The sequence below is a fragment of the Phycodurus eques genome, chromosome 19 (genome assembly GCF_024500275.1).
Source record: "Phycodurus eques isolate BA_2022a chromosome 19, UOR_Pequ_1.1, whole genome shotgun sequence".
NCBI lineage: Eukaryota > Metazoa > Chordata > Actinopteri > Syngnathiformes > Syngnathidae > Phycodurus > Phycodurus eques.
In genome coordinates, this window is record NC_084543.1 from 17,957,372 (window position 1) to 17,982,989 (window position 25,618).

The following is a 25,618-nucleotide window of genomic DNA, read 5'->3' on the forward strand; positions in this document are numbered from 1 at the left end:
TTGAAGTATCTATTATATCAAGTAGGATTTACAAAAGCTATGGTTGAGTAGGAGTTGCAAAAGATAACACAGAGATGTGTATCATCTTTCTTTTGTCATGGAAGCCGGAAGACGAGTTAGCCTTCTTGTCATACAATAGTTACTTTTTTTTCTGAATTTTCTGTGAGCATGAGTACATATCACCCAGCCCTCCTGAGCGTGGGAAGGGGTGATGGAAGAAGGGGCTTTGTCACACAAAGAGTTGTTGAGCAAAAAGTTTGATTGCACAAACTCTTGTGTCCAGCTACATGTCAATTAGAACAAATGGCACGCACAACCCGAACATTAGTCTTTATACAGTAGGACTCTGGGTGATATGCGACCCCGAAATACTGGGCAAAGGGTCTGAATACTTATGGCTGTGTGATATTTCAGTTTTTCTTTTTTAATAAATCTGCAAAAATTTCAACAATTCTGTTTTTTTTTTCCAGTCAATATGGGGGGCTGTGTGTACATTAATGTGGAAAAAATGAATTTAGATGATTTTAGCAAATGGCTGCAATATAACAAAGAGTGAAAAAGTGAAGGGGTCTGAATACTTTCCGTACACACTGTAAATTAGTCATCCCTCTGCTCTCAGGATGCAAGTCCCGTTGTAAAATTGGCCCCCCTTAGGCGTCCTGTCCTGTTTTAAAATTCCCATCTCATGACAAGACCAAGCGCTCACCTGCCCCAGGGGTTAACATGGTCCGCTAAACGGAGAGCTTCGATAGAGCACAATTGAAAGATAGCGTATTAATAAAAGACAACATTAGCATGTTCGTGAAATGTTGTGCTTGTTTGTGCTGTGTTCATATGGCTACTTATTTGACCTTTATCGTTTATCTCCTTGACTGTTCTGGAAACTAGAGGCGCAAGTATTGGTCAGAAATGTTTAACGAATTTGCCGGAGATTCCGTCCGGGCCAGGTGCTCTTCCTAATTGCAGATTTTTTTGCATGCATTATGTAATTCTGTGATGGTTAAAGGAGCATCAAGACTGTCTTTAATTTCTCTATTTAATCGAGGACTGTTTAGATCTTTAATAAAAGTTTCAATTTCTTTTTGGTTTGGGTTGCTCAAAGATGCGTATAAGCTGCTATAATAATTGTAAAATATTTCATTTATTTCTAGCGGTGACTGTGTACAGCTGCCGTTTGAATCTTGAATGGCAGTAATTCATGATTTTCCTTTATTGCGCTGAAGTTGCTTCGGAAGACATTTCCCAGATTTATTATTGTACTCAAAGTTAGTGTATCTTAACTGTTGTTGTAAAAAATAATATTTTTTGATAAGATGACGTCTAATTGATGTTTCGCCTTTTGAAGTTGGTTTCCTTAGCGTATCTGTCAGATTAATGGCATATTCTTCTGTGAGATGTTTAATTTTGACCTCAATTTCATTTTGGAATTTCAGTTATTGTTTTTTCTTGTACAAAGAGTATGATATGATTGGACCTCTCATTACAGATTTCCCGGTTTCCCACAGCAGAGATGGCGATACGGTTGGGGAGTCATTGAATTTCAAAAGGTCGTCCCATTCTTTCCTCATAAATGAATCAAAGTCTGGGTCTTTCAATAGGGACGTGTTAAAGCACCATGTTGGTGGAAGTCCCAGATTTGACAGAATTTTTAGGTTGAGAGAAATTGTTGCGTGGTCGCTGATACGGTTGGGCATCGTTTGAATTTGAGCTTACTTTGATTCCGATTCCAAACAATTCTCGTTTCCGATTATTTTAGGGTCTGGGTCAAAAAAAGTTTGCATGGTTTAAATAAAGGGTGTCCAAATTATGAACATCCATTTTCTTGGCAGCCTGCAGCATAGACTAAAATGAACATTTGACTCGGGGTTCTTTGTAACCAGTATCAATATCAAACCGATGAACTAAAAGGCAATGTGTGTGGAACTAACCAAATTGACTCAATATTCATTCATTAATGTTTTACCTAAAAGTGAAATATAGCATTGTTAAAATAGTTATTTGACACTTTTTCACCACGTCAAATGGTTTATATGTGCAAGTTTTAACTTGACCTCCTGTTTTAAGCTTGGAGCCTTTTATTTTGAAGGGTACGCACCGTAACACAGCCTTTTGGCACGAAAAGTAACTTCAAACGATACCGGTGATATATATATATATATATATATATATATATATATATATATGTATATATATATATATATATATACATATATATATATATATATATATATATATATATATATATATATATATATATATATATATATATATATATATATATATATATATATATATATATATGTATATATATATATATATATATTGTAAATGGATGGAACCAAATGCTATAAAATGCTGATTCCTTTCCCGATTTTCACCAATGAGGCACAAGGCTAGTGTTTGTGATACTGTGAGACAACGTTGATGTGAATTTTCTCCCAATTCATAGTGATGTAAAGTTGCTACAGTGAAGTTTTTAGCTCAATGTTAAGCTTTTTTTTTCTTTCTGTCATTTGCGCTTAGGTTGGTTTGAAGACTAAAATAAGCACTAAAAACCATCAGTGCGCAAGTGTAACCATCCGTTTAACTTGTTAGCCGTCTCAATGTTGGCCTAGACGTATTTTATTGTTTCACTCAACCAGTTGAGTGAGCGTTGACTTGACTGAAGTTCCGGGTGGTGTTTTCTGTCTGTTTTCCCACAAGTTTTTGTGAAAAAGAGAGAGAGTCAAATAATTTATTACTGTGCACTTCTATCCCCCGTCCACCCAATGTTTACATTAATATACATACTCTACCTCATATTCTCACAATAACAAAACTGTCCATTGGGAAATTGTCTGTTAACATTAGAAATTGAATACTGCCTACTAACAATGATTTCTTTGCTTGAGTCCAGAAATTCAAGTGAAGTGATTGAATTAAGGACTAAACCAATGTGCGGGTGAATCAGGTGATTCCTAACATGTTCCTGACTAGAGCAATTGTGCAAAGTGTTACACTGACCTGTGTTACAACTTTCTCGTCTCCCAAATTGCTTGTAGTTTTTTTTTTTAAGGATGCCCCTAATACTCCTTCACACACAGATGATAATCTTCAGATAAGACCAGAAAGGACTACAAATGTGTATTTAACAAAATTAAATGTTAAACCTGGCCCTCAAGGGAAAACAGATGGGTTTCAGTGCTAACATACTGACATGCTAACTCACGAGCATCCCAACCCACTAAACAAATATGTGATAATGACACTAGCAAGTCCAGCAGGCTTTGGTTGCTCTACTGGTCACCAGCAAGACCAGCATGAAAACACAACAAAAACAGTATATGGTGGTGAGCTATGCTGTTTTATTTCAGCAGGGTGTTAACAAAAAAACAACCATGTTGTAATAAAAATGCTTCAGACTTATTATCTGAATATTATCATATATTTATTGTGTGTATCCGGTTTAAAATTAACTGTGGATTTTTACTCTTACATTCGTACAAAAACACAACTTCGATGCTGTAAGAAACTCAACTTTCAAGTTCCTTAAGATGTCCATCCATTTTCTGTGCCGCTTATCCTCACTAGGATCGCGGGCGTGCTGGAGCCAATCGCAGGGCACACAGAAACAAACAACCATTCGCACTCGCATTCACACCTCCGGGCAATTTAGTCTTCAATTAATCTACATTAATCTTCAAAGTCTTACTTTGCTCCTGGAATGTGGAATCTTTTAGCTTTTCGTGAATAGACGATGAAAGTCATGTCCTCATAGTAGTTTGCAGCGTAAATGTATTGACATTCGGCAGATTGACAGACTATTAAGGACATTCATATTCAGGGAGTCCAAAATAGAAACTTAAATTAGCTGCTAATATAGTCACCCAGCAGCTTGCCATAAAAACCTGAAAACACAATCAATGGGCCTCTTTTACTAAATAGGCATATGCACAGATTTGTGCGTAAATCGGGCGTACGCATGTTTGACGCACAAACCTGCGATTTCTAGATATCTTCGTACTTGTTTTTGTTCGTACTCTGCGAACAAATTAAGGTCATCCTTAGACAGCACAAATAATGAAGGATCAGCTTTTGAAAAAAAAAACAAAAAAACCCTCTGAGCCAGGCCTGGCGGTGGGGCTCGATAAAAAGGACCCGGTGGCTGGGCCCGGCTGGACGCAGCCCTAAAAGGCAACGTGGGTTCCCCTTCCCATGGGCTCACCACCTGCGGGCGCGGCCAAGGGGGTCGGGTGCTACGTGCTTAGCGGTAGCTAACGCGACAAGTAATGATCGTGAATATTTATTCGGGAGGTCGATTATGCTTAAGTCGCCAAGTATGCACAATCTTGGGGAAAGTGGAATCCTGCAGTTCAGAATATATGAGCATTTTTGTGTAACCAAAGACCAAAAGCATTGAATTGGTGTGCATTTCCATATAGCATGAAAATACAACCCCAATTCCGATGAAGTTGGGACGTTGCGTTAAACATAAATAAAAACAGAATAAAATGATTTGCAAATCATGTTCGACCTATATTTAATTGAATACACTACAAAGACAAGGTATTTAATGTTCAGGTCATAATGCGCCACACATTTTCAATGGGAAACAGGTCTGAACTGCAGGAAGGCCAGTCTAGTACCCACACACTTTTACTACGAAGCCACGCTGTTGTAACACGTGCAGAATGTGGTTTGGCATTGTCTTGCTGAAATAAGCAGAGTGTCCATGAAAAAGACGTTGCTTGGATGGCAGCATATGTTTCTCCAAAACCTGTATGTACCTTTCAGCATGAATGGTGCCTTCACAGATGTGTAAGTTACCCATGCCATTGGCACTAACACAGCCCCATACCATCACAGATGCTGGCTTTTGAACTTTGCGTCCACAACAGTCCGGATGGTTCTTTTCCTCTGGCCCGGAGGACACGACGTCCACAATTTCCAAAAACAATTTAAAATGTGGACTCGTCGGTCCACAGAACACTTTTCCACTTCGCATCAGTCCATCTTAGATGAGCTCGGGCCCAGAGAAGCCGGCGACGTTTCTGGGTATTTTTTGATAAATGGCTTTTGCTTTGCATAGTAGAGTTTCAAGTTGCATTTACGGATGTAGCGCCAAATTGAATTTACTGACATTGGTTTTCTGAAGTGTTCCTGAGCCCATGTGGTGATATCCTCTTCACATTGATGTCGGTTTTTGATGCAGTGCCACCTGAGGGATCAAAGGTCTCGTGCATTCAATGTTGGTTTTCGGCCTTGCATGCAGTGATTTCTCCAGGTTCTCTGAACCTTTTGATGATATTATGGAGTATAGACTAATGCAGCCCTATGGGTGGCACAAGTCAGTGCAAACTGTAGGCCTTTCCCAAGCCCGGATAAATGCAGAGGGTTGCGTCAGGAAGGGCATCCGGCTTAAAACCTTGCCAAACAAATATGAGCGTTCATCCAAAGAATTCCATACCGGATCGGTCGTGGCCCGGGTTAACAACGTCAGCCACCGGCGCCGTCAACTTGCGGGGCGCCGTTGGAAATTCAGCTACTGTGGGTCGAAGTCAAAGAAGAAGAGGAGGTGGAAAGCGGGTTCTTCGGCAGAAAGAGAAGAGGAAAACACAGAGCCTAGAACTGAATGTGGGGACTTTGAATGTTGGGACCATGACAAGAAAATCTCGGGAGTTGGTTGACATGATGATTAGGAGAAAGGTTGATATATTGTGTGTCCAGGAGACCGGGTGGAAAGGCACTAAGGCTAGAAGTTTAGGGGCAGGGTTTAAATTATTTGACCATGGTGTAGATGGGAAGAGAAATGGAGTCGGGGTTATTTTGAAAGAAGAGTTGGCTAAGAATGTCTTGGAGGTGAAAAGAGTATCAGATCGAGTGATGAGGCTGAAATTTGAAATTGAGGGTGTTATGTGTAATGTGATTAGTGGCTATGCCCCACAGGTAGGATGTGACCTAGAGGTGAAAGAGAAATTCTGGACGGAGCTAGATGATGTAGTTCTGAGCATCCCAGACAGAGAGAGAGTCGTGATTGGTGCAGATTGTAATGGACATGTTGGTGAAGGTAATAGGGGTGATGAAGAAGTGATGGGTAAGTACGGCATCCAGGAAAGGAACTTGGAGGGACAGATGGTGGTAGACTTTGCAACAAGGATGCAAATGGCTGGAGTGAACACTTTTTTCCAGAAGAGGCAGGAACATAGGGTGACCTACAAGAGCGGAGGTAGAAGCACACAGGTGGATTACATCTTGTGCAGACGATGTAATCTGAAGGAGGTTACCAACTGTAAGGTAGTGGTAGGGGAGAGTGTGGCTAGACAGCTTTGGATGGTGGTGTGTAAGATGACTCTGGTGGTGGGGAGGACAATTAGGAAGACAAAGGCAGAGAAGAGAACCATGTGGTGGAAGCTGAGACAGGACGAGTGTTGTGCAGCTTTTCGGGAAGAGGTGATGCAGGCTCTCTGTGGACGGCAGGAGCTTCCAGAAGACTGGACCACTGCAGCCAAGGTGATCAGAGAAGCAGGCAGGAGAGTACTTGGTGTACCTTCTGGCAGGAAAGGAGAGAAGGAGACTTGGTGGTGGAACCTCACAGTACAGGAAATCATACAAGGAAAAAGGTTAGCTAAGAAGAAGTGGGACACTGAGAGGACCGATGAGAGGCGAAAGGAATACATTGAGATGCGACACAGGGCAAAGGTAGAGGTGGCAAAGGCAAAACAAGAGGCATATGAGGACATGTATGGCAGGTTGGACACTAAAGAAGGAGAAAAGGATCTATACAGGCTGGCCAGACAGAGGGATAGAGATGGGAAGGATGTGCAGCAGGTTAGGGTGATTAAGGATAGAGATGGAAATACGTTGACTGGTGCCAGCAGTGTGCTAGCTAGATGGAAAGAATACTTTGAGGAGTTGATGACTGAGGAAAATGAGAGAGAAGGGAGAGTAGAAGAGGCAAGTGCGGTGGACCAGGAAGTGAAAATGATTAGTAAGGGGGAAGTTAGAAAGGCATTAAGGAGGATGAAAAATGGAAAGGCAGTTGGTCCTGATGACATTCCTGTGGAGGTATGGAAGCATCTAGGAGAGGTGGCTGTGAAGTTTTTGACCACCTTGTTCAATAGAATTCTAGTGCGTGAGAAGATGCCTGAGGAATGGAGGAAAAGTGTACTGGTGCCCATTTTGAAGAACAAAGGTGATGTGCAGAGCTGTGGGAAGTATCGAGGAATAAAGTTGATGAGCCACACAATGAAGTTATGGGAAAGAGTAGTGGAGGCTAGACTCAGGACAGAAGTGAGTATTTGCGAGCAACAGTATGGTTTCATGCCTAGAAAGAGTACCACAGATGCATTATTTGCCTTGAGGATGTTGATGGAAAAGTACAGAGAAGGTCAGAAGGAGCGACATTGTGTCTTTGTAGATCTAGAGAAAGCCTATGACAGAGTACCCAGAGAGGAACTGTGGCGCTGCATGCGGAAGTCTGGAGTGGCAGAGAAGTATGTTAGAATAATAGAGGACATGTACGAGGGCAGCAGAACAGCGGTGAGGTGTTCTGTAGGTGTGACAGAAGAATTTAAGGTGGACGTGGGACTGCATCAGGGATCAGCCCTGAGCCCCTTCCTTTTTGCAGTGGTGATGGATAGGCTGACAGATGAGGTTAGACTGGAATCCCCGTGGACCGTGATGTTTGCAGATGACATTGTGATCTGCAGTGAAAGCAGGGTGCAGCTGGAGGAACAGTTAGAAAGATGGAGGCATGCACTGGAAAACAGAGGAATGAAGATGAGCCGAAGTAAAACAGAATATATGTGCACGAATGAGATGAGTGGTGGGGGAAGAGTGAGGCTACAGGGAGAAGCGATAGCAAGCGTCGAGGACTTTAAATACTTGCGGTCAACCGTCCAGAGCAATGGTGAGTGTGGTCAGGAAGTGAAGAAACTGGTCCAAGCAGGTTGGAACGGGTGGAGGAAGGTGTCAGGTGTGTTATGTGACAGAAGAGTCTCCACTGGGATGAAGGGCAAAGTTTATAAAACAGTAGTGAGGCCAGCCATGATGTATGGATTAAAGACAGTGGCACTGAAGAGACAACAGGAAGCAGAGCTGGAGGTGGCGGAAATGAAGATGTTGAGGTTCGCTCTCGGAGTGACCAGGTTGGATAAAATTAGAAATGAGCTCATCAGAGGGACGGCCAAGGTTCGATGTTTTGGAGACAAAGTTAGAGAGCGCAGACTTCAATGGTTTGGACACGTCCAGAGGAGAAATAGTGAGTATATTGGAAGAAGGATGATGAGGATGGAGCTGCCAGGCAAGAGAGCTCGAGGAAGACCAAAGAGAAGGTTGATGGATGTCGTGAGGGAAGACATGATGGCAGTTGGTGTTCGAGAGGAGGATGCAGGAGATGGGCTTTCGTGGAGAAGGATGGCGCGCTGTGGCGACCCCTAACGGGACAAGCCGAAAGGAAAAGAAGAAGCTGGACCATAGATGATGAAATCCCTAAATTCCTTGCAATTGTACGTTGAGGAACATTGTCCTTAAACTGTTGGACTATTTTCTCACGCACTTGTTCACAAAGAGGTGAACCTCGCCCCATCTTTGCTTGTGAATGACGGAGCAATTCAGGGAAGCTCCTTTTCTAGCCCATCATGGCACCCACCTGTTCCCAATGAGCCTGTTCACCTGTGGGATGTTACAAACAGGTGTTTGAAAACCATTCCTCAACTTTCTCAGTCTTTTTTGCCACCTGTCCCAGCTTTTTTGGAACGTGTTGCAGCCATACAATTCTAAGTTAATGATTTTCTGCTGGAAAAAAATCGGGTTTATCAGTTTGAACATTAAATATCTTGTCTTTGTAGTGTATTCAATTCAATACAGGTTGAACATGATTTGGAAATCATTTATTCTGTTTTTATTTATGTTTAACACAACTTCCCAACTTCAGTGGAATTGGGGTTGTAGATATCTGGGGTATTTTTGGTGCATTGCATGCAAATATTAGAGAAGCCCATTTTATGCATAGTGTACTGAGTAAAGTGTGTTCTATGGAGCACTTTATATTGTATAAACTGTAGATTTTATGTTTTTTTGTCATTCTAAACGTATTGTTACAAATCTGTATCCAGTAGCTATGGTCAGCAGACATGGAAAGGCCTTCTTCCCATTTGGTGATTGATAAGTGCATTGATTCAGTACATGACATTAATTTAGAAACTTTTGAGAGATTTCTTTTACTTTGCGGGAGAAGCTTCATTATTTACTTGACAAACCCCGGAAGTTTGAGGGTGCTCTGGAGTGTTGGTATTCTTTTTTTTTTATTGCGGCTTTTAATTTATTGTATTGAAGAAAGTTTCCGGCTGTTATTGGAATTTCTTGGAAAAGTTCATCACGTGTCCTAAAAACATTATTGTTAAATAGTTGTTGTAGGTGGCTAATTCCATGTTGTTCCCATGTACTAAAATGAAGAGGTATATTATTAATTTCGAAATCTGGATTATACCAGATTGGGGAGAGCATACTGGGAGCTCATTGAGATCCTGTAGATTCTAAACTTTGCCACCAGGCCGTTAAGGTGGATGCGAATATCGGATCGTTGAAGCATTTATGCCGTTTAAGACTTTTGGGAGTTTGATGTTGTTGTAGTCCATTTGTTCCAATTCTAGCCAAGAATCACACTCCTCACTGTGGTGCAACCATTTGATGAGGTATTGTAATTGGTTAGCTAAATAATCGTGTCTAAATTTGGGAGCATTTCGGCCTCCCTCCTGTTTACCTTTCTGAAGAGTTCTATTTTTCTTATTTTGTGAATAAAAAATTATTCCAGCAGAATCTAAGGTTTGAAACCATTTAAATGTGGTCTTAAATGGAATCATTTAAAATCAATAATTTATTTCAGGTAAGGTTTTCATTTTTCTTGTCGCTATTCTTCCCAGTGGTGAGTGATATAGGCACGTTATTCCAGCGTTCTAAATTAGATGATTTTTAGATTTTTTTCCCTGAAGTAGTGTGTAATTTAGATCGGTTCGCTCTGTGAGTTTTGACGAAATATTAATACCTAAATACTTAATGTTTCCTATAGGAATAGGGTAATCTGGGATTTGATCTGCAGGAGTCCATGAGTTTGCTGTTATTGGGAGTATTGTTGAGTTTGTCCAGTTAAAAGAGTAGTCTGATATTTGTGAAAATGTTTTAATGAAATTGAAGACTGCCTGAAGAGAATACTTGGGTTCTTGTAAGTAAAGAAGAATATCATCAGTTTATAGATTGATTTTGTGTTCTGTCACGAGTGAGCAGATACATTTAATATTAGCATTCTGACGTTTAGCGACAGCAAGGGTTTCGATGAATATTGCAAATAGCAATTGGTGAGAGTGGACATCCTTGTCTGGTTCCTCTTTGTAATGTAAAACTTTGCGAAGTAATGCTATTTGTGGTGACTGTCGCTTTCGGCGAATTGTACAATGTTGCTATCCAATGTATAAATGAATCTCCAAAGTCAAATTTGCAAAGTTCTGCAAACAGGAAAGCCCAGTTAACTTTATTGAAAGCTTTCTCTGTGTCAAGTGACATGGTGATTGCGTTTAGATTTTTACGCTGTGACATGCTTATTAAATTCAACAGACGTCTGACATTATTTGTGGAACTTCTACCTTTAATGAAGCCTGTCTGGTCATAGTGGATTATAAACGGAAGTACCTTTTTCAAGTCTCGCTGCGAGGACTTTCGAGATAATCTTGATATCTACATTAATCAGTGACAAGGGCCGATAATTCGCTGGGAGAGTGGGGTTAATTGAAGCTGTGTTCATATGGCTACTCTTTCTACCTTTATCGTTTATCTCCTTGACTGTTAATAGAGGCACGAGCGTTGGGCAAAAATGTTTAATGAATTCAACGGGGATTCCGTCCGGGCCAGGCGCCCGTCCTGATTGCATATTGTTCAATCCGTTATGTAATTCTGTGATGGTTAAAGGAACATCAAGGCTGTCTTTAATTTGTTTATTGAATTGAGGGATGTCTAAATTGCCCTTAAGTGTGAATGTGTGCGCGAATGATTGTTTGTTTCTATGTGCCCTGCAATTGGCTGGCGACCAGTCCAGGGTGTACCCCGCCTCTCGCCTGAAGACGGCTGGGATCCGGCACGCCCGCGACCCTAGTGAGGATAAAGCGGTACAGAAAATGGATGGCTGGATGTTGAGATCTTTAATAAAAAGTTTCAATTTCTTTTTGATCTGGGTTGTTCGAAGATGCGTATAAGATGCTATAAAAATTGTAAACAATTACATTTATTTCTAGCGGTGACTGTGTACAGTTGCCATTTGAATCTTGAATGGCTGTAATTAATGACTTTTCTTTATTGCGCTGAAGTTGGTTTGCAAGGGATTTTCCCAATTCATTATTGAACTCAAAGTTAGTGTATCTTAACTGTTGCTGTAGAAAATCTGTTATTTTTGATAAGATAACGTCTAATTGATGTTTTGCCTTTTGAAGTTGGTTTCTAAGCGTATCTGTCAGATTAATTGCATATTCTTCTGTGAGGTGTCTAATTTTTTTCCTCCATTTTTTTTCTCCAATTTTTGTTCTTGTTTTTTCTTGTACGAAGAATATGATATGATTCGACCTCTCAAAACAGCTTTCCCGGGTTTCTCACAACAAAGATGGGGATATGATTGGGGAGCTGTTGAATTTCAAAAACCCGTCCCCTTGCGTCCTCACGAAAGAATCAAAATCTTGGTCCTTCAATAGGGACGTGTTGAAGCGCCATGTTGGTGGTGGGGGTCCCAAATTTGTTTCAACTTTTAGATTGAGAGAAATTGTTGCGTGGTCGCTGATGATGATTCGATGTATTTTGGGAGTAATTCTTTGAGTTGCCGAATTGTTTGGAAGAAAGAAATCTATTCTCGAAGAAAGAGCGGTGAACTGATGAGAAAAATGTGTATTCTCTTTTTCAGCCTCCATATCTCAACGAGAACGAAGTCATCCATATTCTGCTCTCATATATTGGGGCATTGTGGCTGATGGCTATTTTTGAGATTTGAGCGCTCTATTAGGGGATTTAGGTCAAAAGGTTAAAATCACCTCCCATAATAATTGGGAGTTGATCATAGAATTGGCAGACAAGTTGAACAAGTGTGAAAAGAGCGTGTGAAAAAAGGCTGGATCATCTTTATTTGGAGCATATACATTGACAATTGTGTAAAGTTTGTTAATTGTTGTAGCCTGTATAATTATATATCGGCCTTCTGGATCTGCTACTGTACTATTTATTGCGAAAAGTAGTCTTTTATGGGGAGGAGGTCTAGTTTAGTGGAGGTTTAGTGGTAAAATCCATAGTCGTAATTCTCTTTGCCTGTGATCGAAGGCCATTGACATTCCAAGACAGGAATGTTAAGTGTGACATATAATGGGTGTGTGTATCATAATTGTAATTTGGTACTATGCATTCTATGTCGTTGTTTTTCCTGACAGTTTTTGGGAGATATTTGGGTATTGTGTTGACGAATGTAATTTAGAGAGGGTGACAAAGATGCTATATTTAGGTACAGCAAAGCCAGGGTAGATAGAAGGGCAGCGAGCAAACATTGAACAAACAGTGACAAGGGGATAATATAGTGTGTGGTGGTGGTTTGTGGTGCGCAAGAAGAGTTTTGAGCGATTTGTGCGTTTAGTGTGTGTGGAAACAAGCAGAGCAGGACAGCAGAGAGATAGGAGTGAGGATTCATGCTGGTGGCATGGGTGATTCTGTTTTTGTTGATCAAAGCAAAAGTGGAAAGAATGAAACAAAATACAATAAACTTTGGACAATTCATAACGACAACAGATCAAAAGAAGTACTTCTCTAGAAGTGCCAGGGCGTGACGTTGGCATCATGAAACAGTTGGCCGTCGACATATAGCGTGTCGACAACTAACCGCGCTTTGTTTGCCTTTGTCGCGGTAATCCTTCATCAACGGGTACAAAATGTTATGCCTTTCGTTAATTTCCTCGGGGAACTGGTCGTTCATTCCAAACGAAGTCCCCTTTGCGCTCACAATCTTTGGATTTTAGAAACACTTTTTGCTGAAAGTGTTCAAACTTTGGAATGATGGGACGTGGTCGGTTTCCTGGACGAAGGCCTCCCAATCGGTGGACACGGTGAAAAGTAATCTTGTCGACTTGATCTTGCTGTATCTTGAGCGCAGACATCATAAACTTTTTGATCTGCTCCTTCGGGACCATTTTCTGGAATGCCCGAGAAAATGAGATGGTCACGCACGCTTCGCGATTGAATGTCCAGCGTAGTTTCTTTCATGATTCTATAGTCTAGTCTAAGAGTTTGTAGTTCCGCTAAGGTTGACATCATGTTGGATCGAAGAGCAGTATTATATAATATCACAGAGCTGGCGATGGAAAAGAGAAATGGAAAAAAAGAGAGAAAAGAACGAAGTGACCGTCCGCAGTTGAAACAGAAAAGAGTGAAAAGAGAAATGTTATCTTGTCGTAGCTGTATTTCCCCCCCCCCCCAAGACAATGCAAGGGGCGCCGCCATGTTTTTCGTCTTCGGAAATTGCGCTGTCACATCATGCTCTACCAGTCTTCTTGAGAGGGGTTGGACTCTCTTCCACTTTGGAGTTGCCCGCAGTGAGAGACGTCAAGCATACTGTGGGCATACTGATTGCCTACCAGCCTGTACGTTGGGGTTCACCCTAGTCGACAAAAGGGTATCCTCCCTTTACCGTTGGGTGGAGGGACAGGTGCTGAATGTTGTTTGTGCCTATGTACCAAAGTACCAGAGTGCCCACCCTTTTTGGAGTCCTTGGAGGGGGTGCTGTAGAGTGCGCCTGCTCATGGGCAATGAGACTGAGACCTGGATGGGCGTGATTGGAAAAACGGCCCCCAAGACTGGAACCCGAGCGGTGTTCTGTTATTGGACTTCTGTGCATGTCACGGACTGTCCATAACAAACGCCATGTTCAGAAATAAGGGTGTTCAAATGTGCACTTGGCACCAGGACACCCTAAGCCTCAATTCATTGATCGACTTTGTGGTTGTGGTCGGACTTGCGGCCGAATGTCTTGGACACTTGGGTGAAAGAGGGACACAGCTGTCACCTGATCACCAGCTGGTGGTGTGTTGGCTCTGATGGTGGGGGAAGATGCCAGTCCGACCTAGCAGACCCTAACGTATTGAGGGTCTGCTGGGAACGTATGGCAGAGTCCCCTGTCAGAAGGAGTTTCAACTCCCACCTCCGGCAGAATTTTGACCATGTCCCAGGCGAGTCCGAGTGGTCTCCATTGTTGAAGCGGCCGACCGGAGCTGTGGCCGTAAGGTGGTTGGTGCCTGTCATTGCTGCAATCCCAGAACTCGTTGGTGGACACCAGCGGTAAGGGATGCCATCAAGCTGACGAAGGAGTCCTATCAGGCCTGTGGGACTCCGAAGGCAGCTGATGGGTACCGGCAGGCCAAGCGGAAAGCAGCTCTGGTGGTTGCTGAGGCAAAAACAGGGAGTAGGGAGTATCGGGAGTATTTCGGTGAAGCCATGGAAAACCACTTCCCGACGGCTTCGAGGAAATTTTGGTCCACCATCCGAGTGGGAAGCAGTGCACCATCGACACTGTGAATGGTGGGGATGAGGCGCTGCTGACTTCCAATTCGAGACGTGAGTCGATGGGCCAAAAACTTCGAGGAGCCCTCGGTTCTACCGACATGCCTTGCCAGGAGATAGCTGAGTCTGGGGACTCTGAGGTGGGTTCCCCTTTCTCTGGGGTTGATGTCACCATGGTGGTTAAAAAGCTCTTCAGTGCAAAGGCCCCAGGGGTGGATGGGGTCTGCCAGTAGTTCCTGAAGTCTCTGGATTTTGTAGGGCAGTCCTGGTTGACACACCTCTGCAACAACGTGTGGACATCGGGACAGTGCCTCTGGATTGGCAGATTGGGGGTGGTGGTCCTCCTTTTTACGAAGGGGGACCGCAGGGTGTGTTCCAACTCCACGGGATCACAATCCTCAGCCTCCCTGGTAAGGTCTATTCAAGGGTTCTCGAGAGGATTGTACATCAGGAAGTCGAATCTCAGATTCAGGAGGAGCAGTGCTGTTTTTCGTCCTGGCCGTGGAACAGTGGACCAGCTCTACACCCGCAACAGGCTCCTCGAGGGTGCATCGGAGTTCGCCCAACCAGCCCCGGGATGCAGATGTCATGGAAACAGTGAGTCCCAACCCGGGAACAATGAGTCCCAGCATTTATCATCACGGAATACAGATACAGTAATCCTACACTGTACCATGGTTCTTGCTTTGCGGTCCCACTATATTGCAGATCTTTATTACAGGTGTTACTCTAATTTTTAAACAGTACAATATTTTAGTCTCATCCATTGCTCTTGTTCTAACTCACGATATGGGTTTAGGTCTGACAAAGGGTTCGATAATGGCAAGCTGACGGGAAACAAGAGATGTCCCACACTGTGGTCAAGCCGGCAGCCCCTGTTTTTCTTCATACTCGGCATTACGTTGTCTCACCGTGTTTTTTTTTTGTTCCCAGCTGAAGAAATTGGGTGGGGTGGTTGTGCTTGGAACGGAACACAATAAACACCTGAAACAGTGGAAAATACAGTTCTTGATAAACGAACCTAATTCTCAAGACACGATAGCCCTGCCTGAGTTTCAAACTCAGATGATCACCATCTCCCAGGTTGACACACAACTATACCAGAGTGCTCGGCGATCAAGCCCCACGGTGACATTTGCCGCCGCCTGAACTGTTATCGAACGACTGGTTAGCCGACTGCCTTACAATTCTGAGGACCCGGGTTCTAATCCAGGTACTCCGGTTTTGTCCCACATTCCAAAAACAAGGTCGAGACGGCCAGAGCTCCTCATGCTCATTCCAGGCCCCCGCTCAACTGAAGCCCGATTGGCAAAAAACAGCGTTTAAGAGGGAAGCTCCTTCAGCTAGTAACCTACCATGGGGGGGGGGAGATACACACAAAGTTCAGGACAGATGGCAAATTGCGGATCATGGCACATTGAAGTCTGCCGGTTCCAACATGTGGTGGATGGATCCGGGCCCCTTCTGGGATGATATTGAAGAAGACTGCTTGTCAAGCTCGTTGACAAAAAAAAAAAAAAAACTTTATTGGTCAGCAAGAAATAGACAGTACTGTATTTACAACAAACTGTGGCAAGTCGGAGCGTCCCATTCAATATTGTTGGCTCCGAAATCTGGAAGGACACAATGCCTTTTAACGCCGAAACTCAGCCAGTTGTGTAACTTTCTGACTTCTGCTATGGTCATCTGCATTGGCATCATCTTTGACAACTCTTCCCCGATATACAAGTTAGCCTACTAACACTGTTTGAAAAATTGTACAGTATTTTTTTTTCATGTATTTATTTTTATTTAACCTTTTACTTACCCAAATAAGGTAACTGAGAACAGATTCACATTCGCAATGCTGACATGGCAAGAGACAGACAGCACAGTAAAAAAAAAAATGTAAATTAAAAAATAAAGCAAAATAAAAACAAATACATCGATGAGAAATATGATAATTACATTAGAAAATCTGTCCATTTTATTCAGGATCACATGGGCAATTTTCCGTCTGACCACAGAGTCAAACGTTTTCCCTCAGTCGATTTCAATCTATTGTTTGCTTATTTGATACGCACAACACAAAAACATTGGACAAAGCAGAAGTATTGCTACAAATGTTTTAGCACTAAGCGCTAATTCTCAACACTTGCCCACAGGAGACATTGAAAAAAAGTACATAGCATATAAGAATGTAGATTTAAAGTCATTAGATTCAAGATTAATTCACTGCCATTGACAGATGTAGAAGTCGAATATCCATGTTAACTGGAAAGGCTGGCAGTGAATAAATTAAACATCATGTCGATGAATATTTTCATTTCATTCTAAGAGCATTGACTCGATCACAACTGTATTCTTCTGGTTGTCTTGGACATTGCACAGGAATCGGGCTCGAGCTGTCCTTATCTAGCTTTGGTGCATGAACTGATGAAGCCTGCTCTGATGAGAGGCGAAACCTTCATTGGTCATTGCTATTCACACCAACACATTTGTGTGTCTTAACATATTTCTTCTGAGAGAATCGTCGGCCACAAACTGAACAGGAAAAAGGTTTCTCCCCAGTGTGTGTTCTTCTGTGGCTATTTAGGGTTCCCTTATAAGAGAATCTCTTGCCACAGAGTGAGCAGGGAAAAGGTTTTTCACCTGTGTGTTTTGTTGTGTGTAATTTTAAGTGTCCCTTATGAGTAAATACTTGGCCACAAACTGAGCAGACAAAAGGTTTTTCTCCAGTGTGGTTTCTTGTGTGTATTTTTAGGTCTCGATTAACTGAGAATCTTTTGCCACAAACTGAGCAGGCAAAAGGTTTCTCTCCAGTGTGAATTCTTGTGTGAATTTTTAAGCTTCCTTTCTGGCTGAATCGTTGGCCACAAACTGAGCAGGTGAAAGGTTTCTCCCCAGTGTGTGTTCTTTTATGTCTTCTTAAGATTGCATTCTCGGAGAATGTTTGACCGCAAACTGAGCAGGAAAAGGGTTTTTCGCCAGTATGTTTTCTGGTGTGTGCTTTTAAGTGTCCATTCTGAGCGAATCCCTGGCCACAAACTGAGCAGACAAATGGTTTGTCTCCAGTGTGGTTCCTTGTGTGTATTTTTAACTCTCTCTTTCCAGAGAATCCTTTACCGCAAATTGAGCAGGAAAAAGGTTTCTCCCCAGTATGTTTTCTTGTGTGTCTTCTTAAGAGTCCATTCTGAGAGAATGCTTGACCACAAATTGAGCAGGAAAAAGGTTTCTCCCCAGTGTGTGTTCTTGTGTGTGTTTTTAAGAGCCCATTATCGTAGAATGTTTGCCCACAAACTGAGCAGGAGAAAGGTTTCTCACCAGTATGCATTCTTGTGTGCCTTTTTAAGCTTCCATTCTTAGTGAATGTTTGACCACAAACAGAGCAGGCAAAGGGTTTCTCTCCGGTGTGTGTTCTTGTGTGTGATGCCAAATGTTCCTTTCGAGAGAATCTTGTACCACAAACAAAGCAGGCAAAAGGTTTCTCCCCAGTATGTGTTCTTGTGTGTCTTTTTAAGTGTCCATTCACAGAGAATGTTTGACCACAAATTGAGCAGGCGAAAGGTCTTTCACCGGTGTGTGTTCTTGTGTGTATTCTTAAGTTTAGCCTTGCAGAGAATTTGTGACCACAAACTGAGCAGGAAAAAGGCTTCTCTCCAGTGTGTGTTCTCACGTGTCGTCTCAAAATGCTCTTATAAGCAAAAGCTTTCCCACACTGAGAACATTTGCAGTCTTTATTGTCGGTGTGATCTGCCTTATGACCTTCAGACTGTTCCTCATCATCATTATAGTCAGAAGAGTGTGACGTTGTGCCATCACTGCTTGATGCTGGAGCTAAGAGGCAATCTGCTCGTGATCCTCCACAGTGGTCTCCATCACCTTCTGTTGTCATGTGCTGACTTGAGCAGCTGCTGTTGCTTGGAGGCAGCGCCCTTCTGTTCTCCTCACTTGGCTCATCTTCATCTTCACTCTTCAAAAGGACAACAGTCGATGGCAACCTGGTGATAGCCTTCTCCGCCTCCTCTGTTTTAATGTAAAGGGACTGCAGCTCCTCTCCCTCTTTAATGTGATGAACTTCATCCTTTGCTTCCTCTTTAATGTGAGGGGGATCTTGCTGCTGCTGCTCAGGACAAAGATAGTCACTGTCATCTGCAAGACACAAGAAGATAAAAAACTCATGGTTTGGCCAAATCAGTTCTCATGTTGTGACTTCAATTTTGTGAAGTATTGTCTATATTTATATTTAATGGTACTACGAATAAATAGAATGTGACACTTCACAGTGCTTTTAAAAAGCCTGTCAAATAAATTGGGATCAATTAAAAAAAAAAAAAAAAAAGTGTTTAAAATAAGACTCTAAAATCATGAAAAATAAGGTTTGCCCTTGAGCTGCAGGACTGTGTGGGCGTGTCCGGCGAAGGCGCTGGAGATAAGCCCCTTCACCTGTCAATTAAGGGGGAGGTAAAGTCAGGAGGTCAAGATTTCCTGTTACATTGTAAATGTCTATATCCTCTTCATCAGAGGGACGTTACTTAAATCTATTGGTATTTCTATTACTCTATTAGCATCGTAAACTGCCATTTGTACGTCATTCCGTGTGCAAAGCTAGTGAGAATGTGACATAACACGGACCCTCCTCCAGGCAAAAGGGAGGAAGTGATCTCACAGCTAATGTAGCTACTAGCCAGCATGTTCCCTTATATTGGAGCAAGCCTAGTTTGTTAAAAATATATCGGTAAGAACTGCAACCGTGTCAGGGTGTCAGCGTCAACGGTAAATGTGTTACCATGATGCATGTGTAATTCTATTTTGACGGGTTGCCTTCTGGATTTGCTCCTCCTGAATGTGCAGTTACATTTGATATCAACCCGTAAAACTGATTGGGCCAAGAACACTAGTTAGCGCCGGAGTTATAACAATCGTTTGTTATGTTTCTTTTCCTAAGTGTGGGAAGTGTACAAAGTTGGGAGTATTTTAGATGAACATGATTTTGACATCCACTTTTATGAGCCAAAGTGTAGATAAAATTCAAGCCGATGGGTGTGGTCTTTTCCAATTTCCCCGTCCCTTAGACCTGCCCCCTTGGTATTTAACCCTTCGACTTCTGCCTCCTCGCTCTTTTGTGGCTTGCTTCTATGCTCTTCTTCATCCCGGCTAACGGCTCTCCAGCTACGGGGCGGCTCCGGCCAGCCCCTCCCCCTCCCCTGTCCTTTATCACCACGATCGAAGAAGCTGGCCACGCGTCTTCGATCGTTTCCCCAGCCTCGATCTGTCGGCGGAGCCTTAGTAAGCAACTACTGGCACTAGTCGCGCCTGCAGTTGAGCGCAAGAGCGGGGCCCGCCACAAGTTCAAAGCGGCAGGAAAAGTTACGAGCGCGCCCCAACGGTACAACTTTTCTTTCTGCATCATCTTCTTCAACTAAACCTGCCTCCTTTGCTCCGGAGACAGACCACCCTAAGGGCCAACTGATCTACAGTCGTTGAGTAATGCATGACAATCGTCGCTAGAATACAGTGGGTACGGAAAGTTTTCAGACCCCCTTAAAAGTTTCACTCTTTGTTATATTGCAGCCATTTGTTTAAAATCATTTAAGTTCATTTTTTCCCCCTCATGAGGGTACACACAGCACCCCATTTTGACAGAAAGAAAACTTAATTGTTGAGATTTTTGAGGATTTATTAAAAGGGAAAAACTGAAATATCACACAGCCATAAGCATTCAGACCCTTTGCTGTGACACTCATTTTGAACTCGGGTGCTGTCCGATTCTTCTGACCGTCCTTGAGATGGTTCTACACCTTCAGTGGAGTCCAGCTGTGTTTGATGATACTGATTGGACTGGATGAGGAACGCCACACACCTGTCTATGTAAGACCTTACAGCTCGCAGTGCATGTCAGAGCAAATGAGAATCATGAGGTCAAAGGGAACTGCCTGAAGAGCTCAGAGACAGAATGGTGGCAAGGCACAGATTTGGCTGAGGTTACAAAAAAATTCTGCTGCACTTAAGGTTCCTAAAAGCACAGTGGCCGCCATAATGCTTAAATGGAATACGTTTGGGACGACCAGAACCCTTCCGAGAGCAAACGGGGGAGAATAGCCTTGGTGAGAGAGGTCAAGAAGAACCCAAAGATCACTTGTGGCTGAGCTCCAGAGAGCCAGTCGGGAGATGGGAGAAAGTTCGAGAAAGCCAACCATCGCATGAAAGCCCGCATGGAGTTTGCTTAAAAAAAAAAAAAAAAAAAACACCTGAAGGACTCCAAGATGGTGAGGAATAAGATTCTCTGCTCTGATGAGACCAAGATAGAAATTGTTGGCCTTAATTCTTAGCGGCATGTGTGGAGAAAACCAGGCACTGCTCATCACGTGTCCAACACAGTCCCAAGAGTGAAGCACGGTGGTGGCAGCATCATGCGGCGGGGGTGTTTTTCAGCTGCACGGACGGGACGACCGGTGGCAATCGAAGGAAAGATGAATGCGGCCAAATACGGGGATATCCTGGACGAAAACCTTCTCCGGAGTGCTCAGAACCGCAGACTGGGCCGAAGGTTCACCTTCAAAAAAGACAATGACCCGAAGCGCACAGTTAAAATACCGAAGGAGTGGCTTCGGAACATCTCCGTGATTGTTCTCGAATGGCCCAGCCAGAGCCCTGATTTAAACCCAATTGAGCATCTCTGGAAAGAATTGAAAATGGCTGCCCACCAACGTTCACCATCCAGCCTGGCAGAACCGGAGAGGGTCTGCAAGGAGGAATGGCAGAGGACCCCCGAATCCAGGTGTGAAAAACTTGTTGCAACATTCCCAAAAAGACTCATGGCTGGATTCGGCCGGAGCGCAGAGGGGCGTCCCAGAGGCGGCAGGCCCGTCCGGGATCCGCAGAAGAGGTCGGCCGTGCACAACGGACGAGCGGTATTGAGAAGGGATGGATCACAAAACAAGGATTTCTTGTCTCTGGTCGACCATTTCGAGCAGCCTTAAACAGTGCAACGGTTTAGCATTGTTATAGATACAATAGCGACAACTACTGACTTTTCGTCGCAATGTTAATAAATACAGAAATACAGCCGCCTTTTTGTTTCCATTTTTCTGTGTCGGCAATCGGGTATGTGAATCCAGTGGCAGTCCGCCGAAATCACACGTTCTCATTGTTGCACGCGAGGTAATACTTGTTCTTTTCAGATCAAGTTGTTAGGAAATCCTGTCGCGTGTGGGGAGTAGACGGGCTTCAGCAAAGAGACGTGGACTGCGGGATGAACCTTCAACGACTGTGGAGGCTTCAACTGGACGGAAGTGGGACCGATGATGAAACAGGGAGTGAGCTTACGGGACTCTGTCTGAAGTGGGAGGTCGTGTGAAGGCAGCCAGACAGATTGACCCACCTTGTATTCGGGCGCCTGGACTTCCTTCCACACCGCCTGGACTCGCTGGAGGTGATCCCGTACAGTTGGAACTGCCACCGCCTGCTCCTGTACTTGGAATAGCGGGGGTCGGAAACCGTCGCAAGCCATGAATGGGGACATACTAAAGGAGCTGGTGAGGGAGTTGTGAGCGTATTCGATCCGTGGGACGAAGGTACTCCATGAGGAGGGGTTGCGTGCGGCCACACAGTGGAGATCCGATTCCAGGGATTGGTCAGACCGCTCCGTATGGCCGTTGCTCTGCGGATGATACGCCGAGGATAAGCTGGCGTCTGTGCCCACCGCTTTCCAGAATTCCTTCCAGACCTGAGAAGAAAACCGGGGACCTCGATCAGACGTAACATCGTTGAGTATACCGCGGATCTTAAATACGTATAAAACAAGGGGAGCTGGTGGATGTGAAGCGCGACCTGGCTGCAGTTGCGGATAAATCGACGGTAGAAGTTGGCAAAACGGAGGAAGCGGTGGAGGTCTTTCCGGGTTGTGGGGATGGCTTGTATCTTGGCGGGGTCCTTTCGCAATGATGTAACCGAGGAAATGCACTGAGGAGAGGTGGAACTCGCATTTCTTCGCATGTATAGACTGTTCTCGAGGAGGTGCTGGAGGACTTGGCGTACACGGACGTGGTGTTCTTCGGGGGAGCGGGAGAAAATGAGGATATCGTCGAGGTATACGAACACGAACCGGTTCAACATGTCGCGGAGGACGTCATGAATGAATGTTTGGAAAACTGCGGGAGCGTTGGTTAATCCGAACGGCATGACCAGGTACTCGAAATGTCCGAGATGGGTATTGAAGGCGGTCTTCCATTCGTCCCCCTCTCGGATACGGATGAGGTGGTAGGCGTTACGGAGGTCCAATTTGGTAAGCATCTGGGCGTCAAAGAGGGGAAGCGGAGATTTATTCTTCACGGTGACGTCATTGAGTCGTCTGTAGTCAAATGCATGGGTGGAGGGTGGTGTCTTTTTTTTCTCCGTAAAGAAGAATCCAGCTCCGACCGGAGACGAGGAGAGGCGTACGGGTCCAGCAGCCAAGGGCTCGCGGATGTAATCCTCCATAGCTTTCTTCTCGGGACGGGAGAGGTTATAGCGTCGGCCGGTGGGAAATGGAGCTCCTGGCAAGAGGTCAATGGCACAAACGTACGGGCGGGCAGGGAGTACAGCCAAGTTCTTGCTGAATACTGGGGAGAGGTCATGATATTCTTGCGGAATTAGTGAGAGGTCCACTGGGGCGGCAGAAGGTGGTGGGACTTCAGAGGGCGTAACAGCAGAGAGCAGACAGTGGGAATGACAATGAAGGTGGGTGGGTTTTGGCGCAAGCGAACCCCCCCTCTCGCATTCTGTTATCCAGACGGATTGAAAGGGCGATGAGATCCTCGAGAGAGAGAGAGAGGGGGGCTCGTCCCGGACCGCGAGCTCGGAGAGGCCATTTGAAAAGAAATCCCTCTCAGTGTCGAGTCGTCCCACCCGCATTCACCCGCCAATGTCCGTGGACAGGCGGCGGGCGGTGGAGAGGACAGGCGGCTGGCTCGGCGGCAAGAATGATGAGGATCACGAGCACGGGGGAAATACTGGAAACAAGGAGAGACACGGGAGTCAAAAAGGGAAGCGAGGAACGGCGTAGCTTACTTGACATTAGTGGGCCGTCGTACCGCTGGAAGTAGCTGCCAAGGATTCGGCGAGGAGTTCCTGGAACAGGCAGGCTTAAATAATGGTGGTGATGAGGCTGATTGGCGACAGGTGCTGAAAACAGGGAGGGGGAGCGAGAGAGGACGCAACGCGCCCTCCGGGCCACTATGATGGAACTGCACGGCAGTATATGACAACAACCTCGCTTTTGAATGGTTCAATTTGGCGAAGTTTTCTATGGTTCTGACAAAGAGGAAAGCGTTCCTCGATTTCGGCGTCGGAAATCACACGTTCGTAGTGTTTGTCCGCGATGGAAAACTGTATGTCCATGATTCACTGTTATTATTCGTGCTTTTTGTGGAGTTTGAAGCAATTCCGGCGATGCACTTGTTCTCAAGCTAAAAAAACAAACAAAAAAAAACAAACAACAAAAACACAGCATAAAATCCTTCATCTCTATCTGATTCTTACAAGCTATTGCTCATTTTATTCGTTTAACACTTCCTTATCTGATGATATCCTCCATTTTGAAGGTACATTTACCATTTTCGCAACATCGGCACTATTAGCCGCGGCTATCTCTGTGCATTGAAATCTATTGTTTGTTTACAAAAGGTGACGTCTCGCCCAAATCACCTTTTACGTCTTTCGCCATCGTGTCATCTGCACGGGGATGGAAAACGTCAACAAACCTATTTTGACAAAAGCGACGAGTGGATGCACTTACATCCGTTTTTAAAAAGTAAACAAACCTGCTGAGCTCGACCCAACTCGAGGCTTCGTGCAAACGGCGTCCAGATGTTGACTTCGTCGTGGTTTTGGTCCCCAAAGTTCCGCTGTCCTTCTCGCAGACATTTTCACAAACGCGTCTCTTCGCTAGCAAGCTAAGCTACACGAAGGCCAAGGCGCTCGAACGTGCCCCCGAGACGCGTTCGACAGGACACGAAGCCTCAGTGAATGAGGTTTTAGTGCGGTAAAGTCGTGATGGACGCAACGTGTCGAGGTTTCTGCGTTTTGGGTACGAATTGAGGAAGAATTGGTTAGCGAAGCGCGTGTGCTAGTTTCCTAAACTAGAAGACGCTTACCGAGGTAAATTTGCAGGAGGCGATGGACGGCAAAGCCACTTGGACAAACTTAATGTCACTAACACCATATTCCAAATATATATAACAAGGAAACTAAGACGCAAAACGGTGTATACGACATTGAACCTTTTTTGGGTTTGCTAGCACTCAGTCACAGGAGCTCCCTTTAGTGCTTATTTGACGCTTTTTAACTGCGCGTTCTAGAACGAAGGTTTGTCCAAGTGGGATTGCCGTACATTGGGGCTGCGCATTCGACAAAACGCATTTTGGGGGAGCAGGATTACAAAAAACAAACAAACCGGTGGATATGACAACTGAGTTATGTGCTGCACAATATTTACATACGTCACCTACCAGAAATTGGATCAACATTCTACAATTACAAACAGTCACTTTCCACACATTTTATCCAAAACGGAATCTTTTTTTCCCCCCCGACGACGCTTTGCTGTAATCAAGGACTGAAATGTGATCTTGCAAGACTTGTTTTCTTCTACAGGAAGCCAAAATGTGGTATTATATGATATATTGTTTGAATGATTTGCAGTGTAAAAGGATAAAAGATTTTGCAGTGATATGGACTGACGTGGAATGAGCCCAACAGTTTAAAGTTGGAACAGTTTGAATCGGTCAAGAAGTGCGGAAACAAGGGAAACACAAAATGTTATTATTTTCTTTTGAAATTTTGGAACAAATTTGGAATAGATATGAGCTGAACAGTTTCTGGTTTACTTTGGGTTCATTTTAGGGCACTTCCTGTTCATTTTGGGCCAATTCCGAGTCATTTCTTGTTCATTGTGTTGCTCTCACGTCACTTCCTGTCCATTTTGGGGCACTTCGATGTCACTTCCTGTTTATTTTGGGGCACTTTCGGTTCATTTTGGGGATTGGAAAAGGTCACGGGACAGAAACTGGAGGCAATTATGTAAACAGGTTGACTACCAGGCTTT

General features: G+C 44.0%; 1 protein-coding gene across 5 annotated transcripts; it reads right to left on the bottom strand.

The window, feature by feature from the left end:
* Positions 1-16,093: 16,093 nt before the first annotated feature.
* On the bottom strand, positions 16,094-24,862 carry LOC133417788 (gastrula zinc finger protein XlCGF26.1-like). Of its 5 annotated transcripts, none has more exons than XM_061705893.1 (2): positions 24,336-24,862; positions 16,094-18,684 (listed from the first exon to the last, which is right to left on the bottom strand). In XM_061705893.1, the coding sequence occupies exons 1-2, from the start codon at positions 24,436-24,438 to the stop codon at positions 17,000-17,002; spliced, it is 1,788 nt and encodes a 595-aa protein (XP_061561877.1). In that variant the 5' UTR covers positions 24,439-24,862; the 3' UTR covers positions 16,094-16,999. The 5 variants fall into 5 exon arrangements, 4 of the variants coding, with proteins under 4 accessions (XP_061561877.1, XP_061561880.1, XP_061561878.1 ...); XM_061705896.1 differs by having other exon boundaries at positions 24,669-24,703; XM_061705894.1 differs by lacking the exon at positions 24,336-24,862 and adding an exon at positions 24,220-24,257.
* Positions 24,863-25,618: the final 756 nt, after the last annotated feature.

Coding starts and splice junctions, on each gene's coding strand:
- LOC133417788 (XM_061705893.1), bottom strand. CDS start 24,438: ATGTCTGCGAGAAGGACAGCGGAACTTTGGGGACCAAAACCACGACGA. Junction 18,685..24,335: donor AGTTGGGTCGAGCTCAGCAG/GTTTGTTTACTT, acceptor TGTGTCTTGCAG/ATGACAGTGACTATCTTTGT.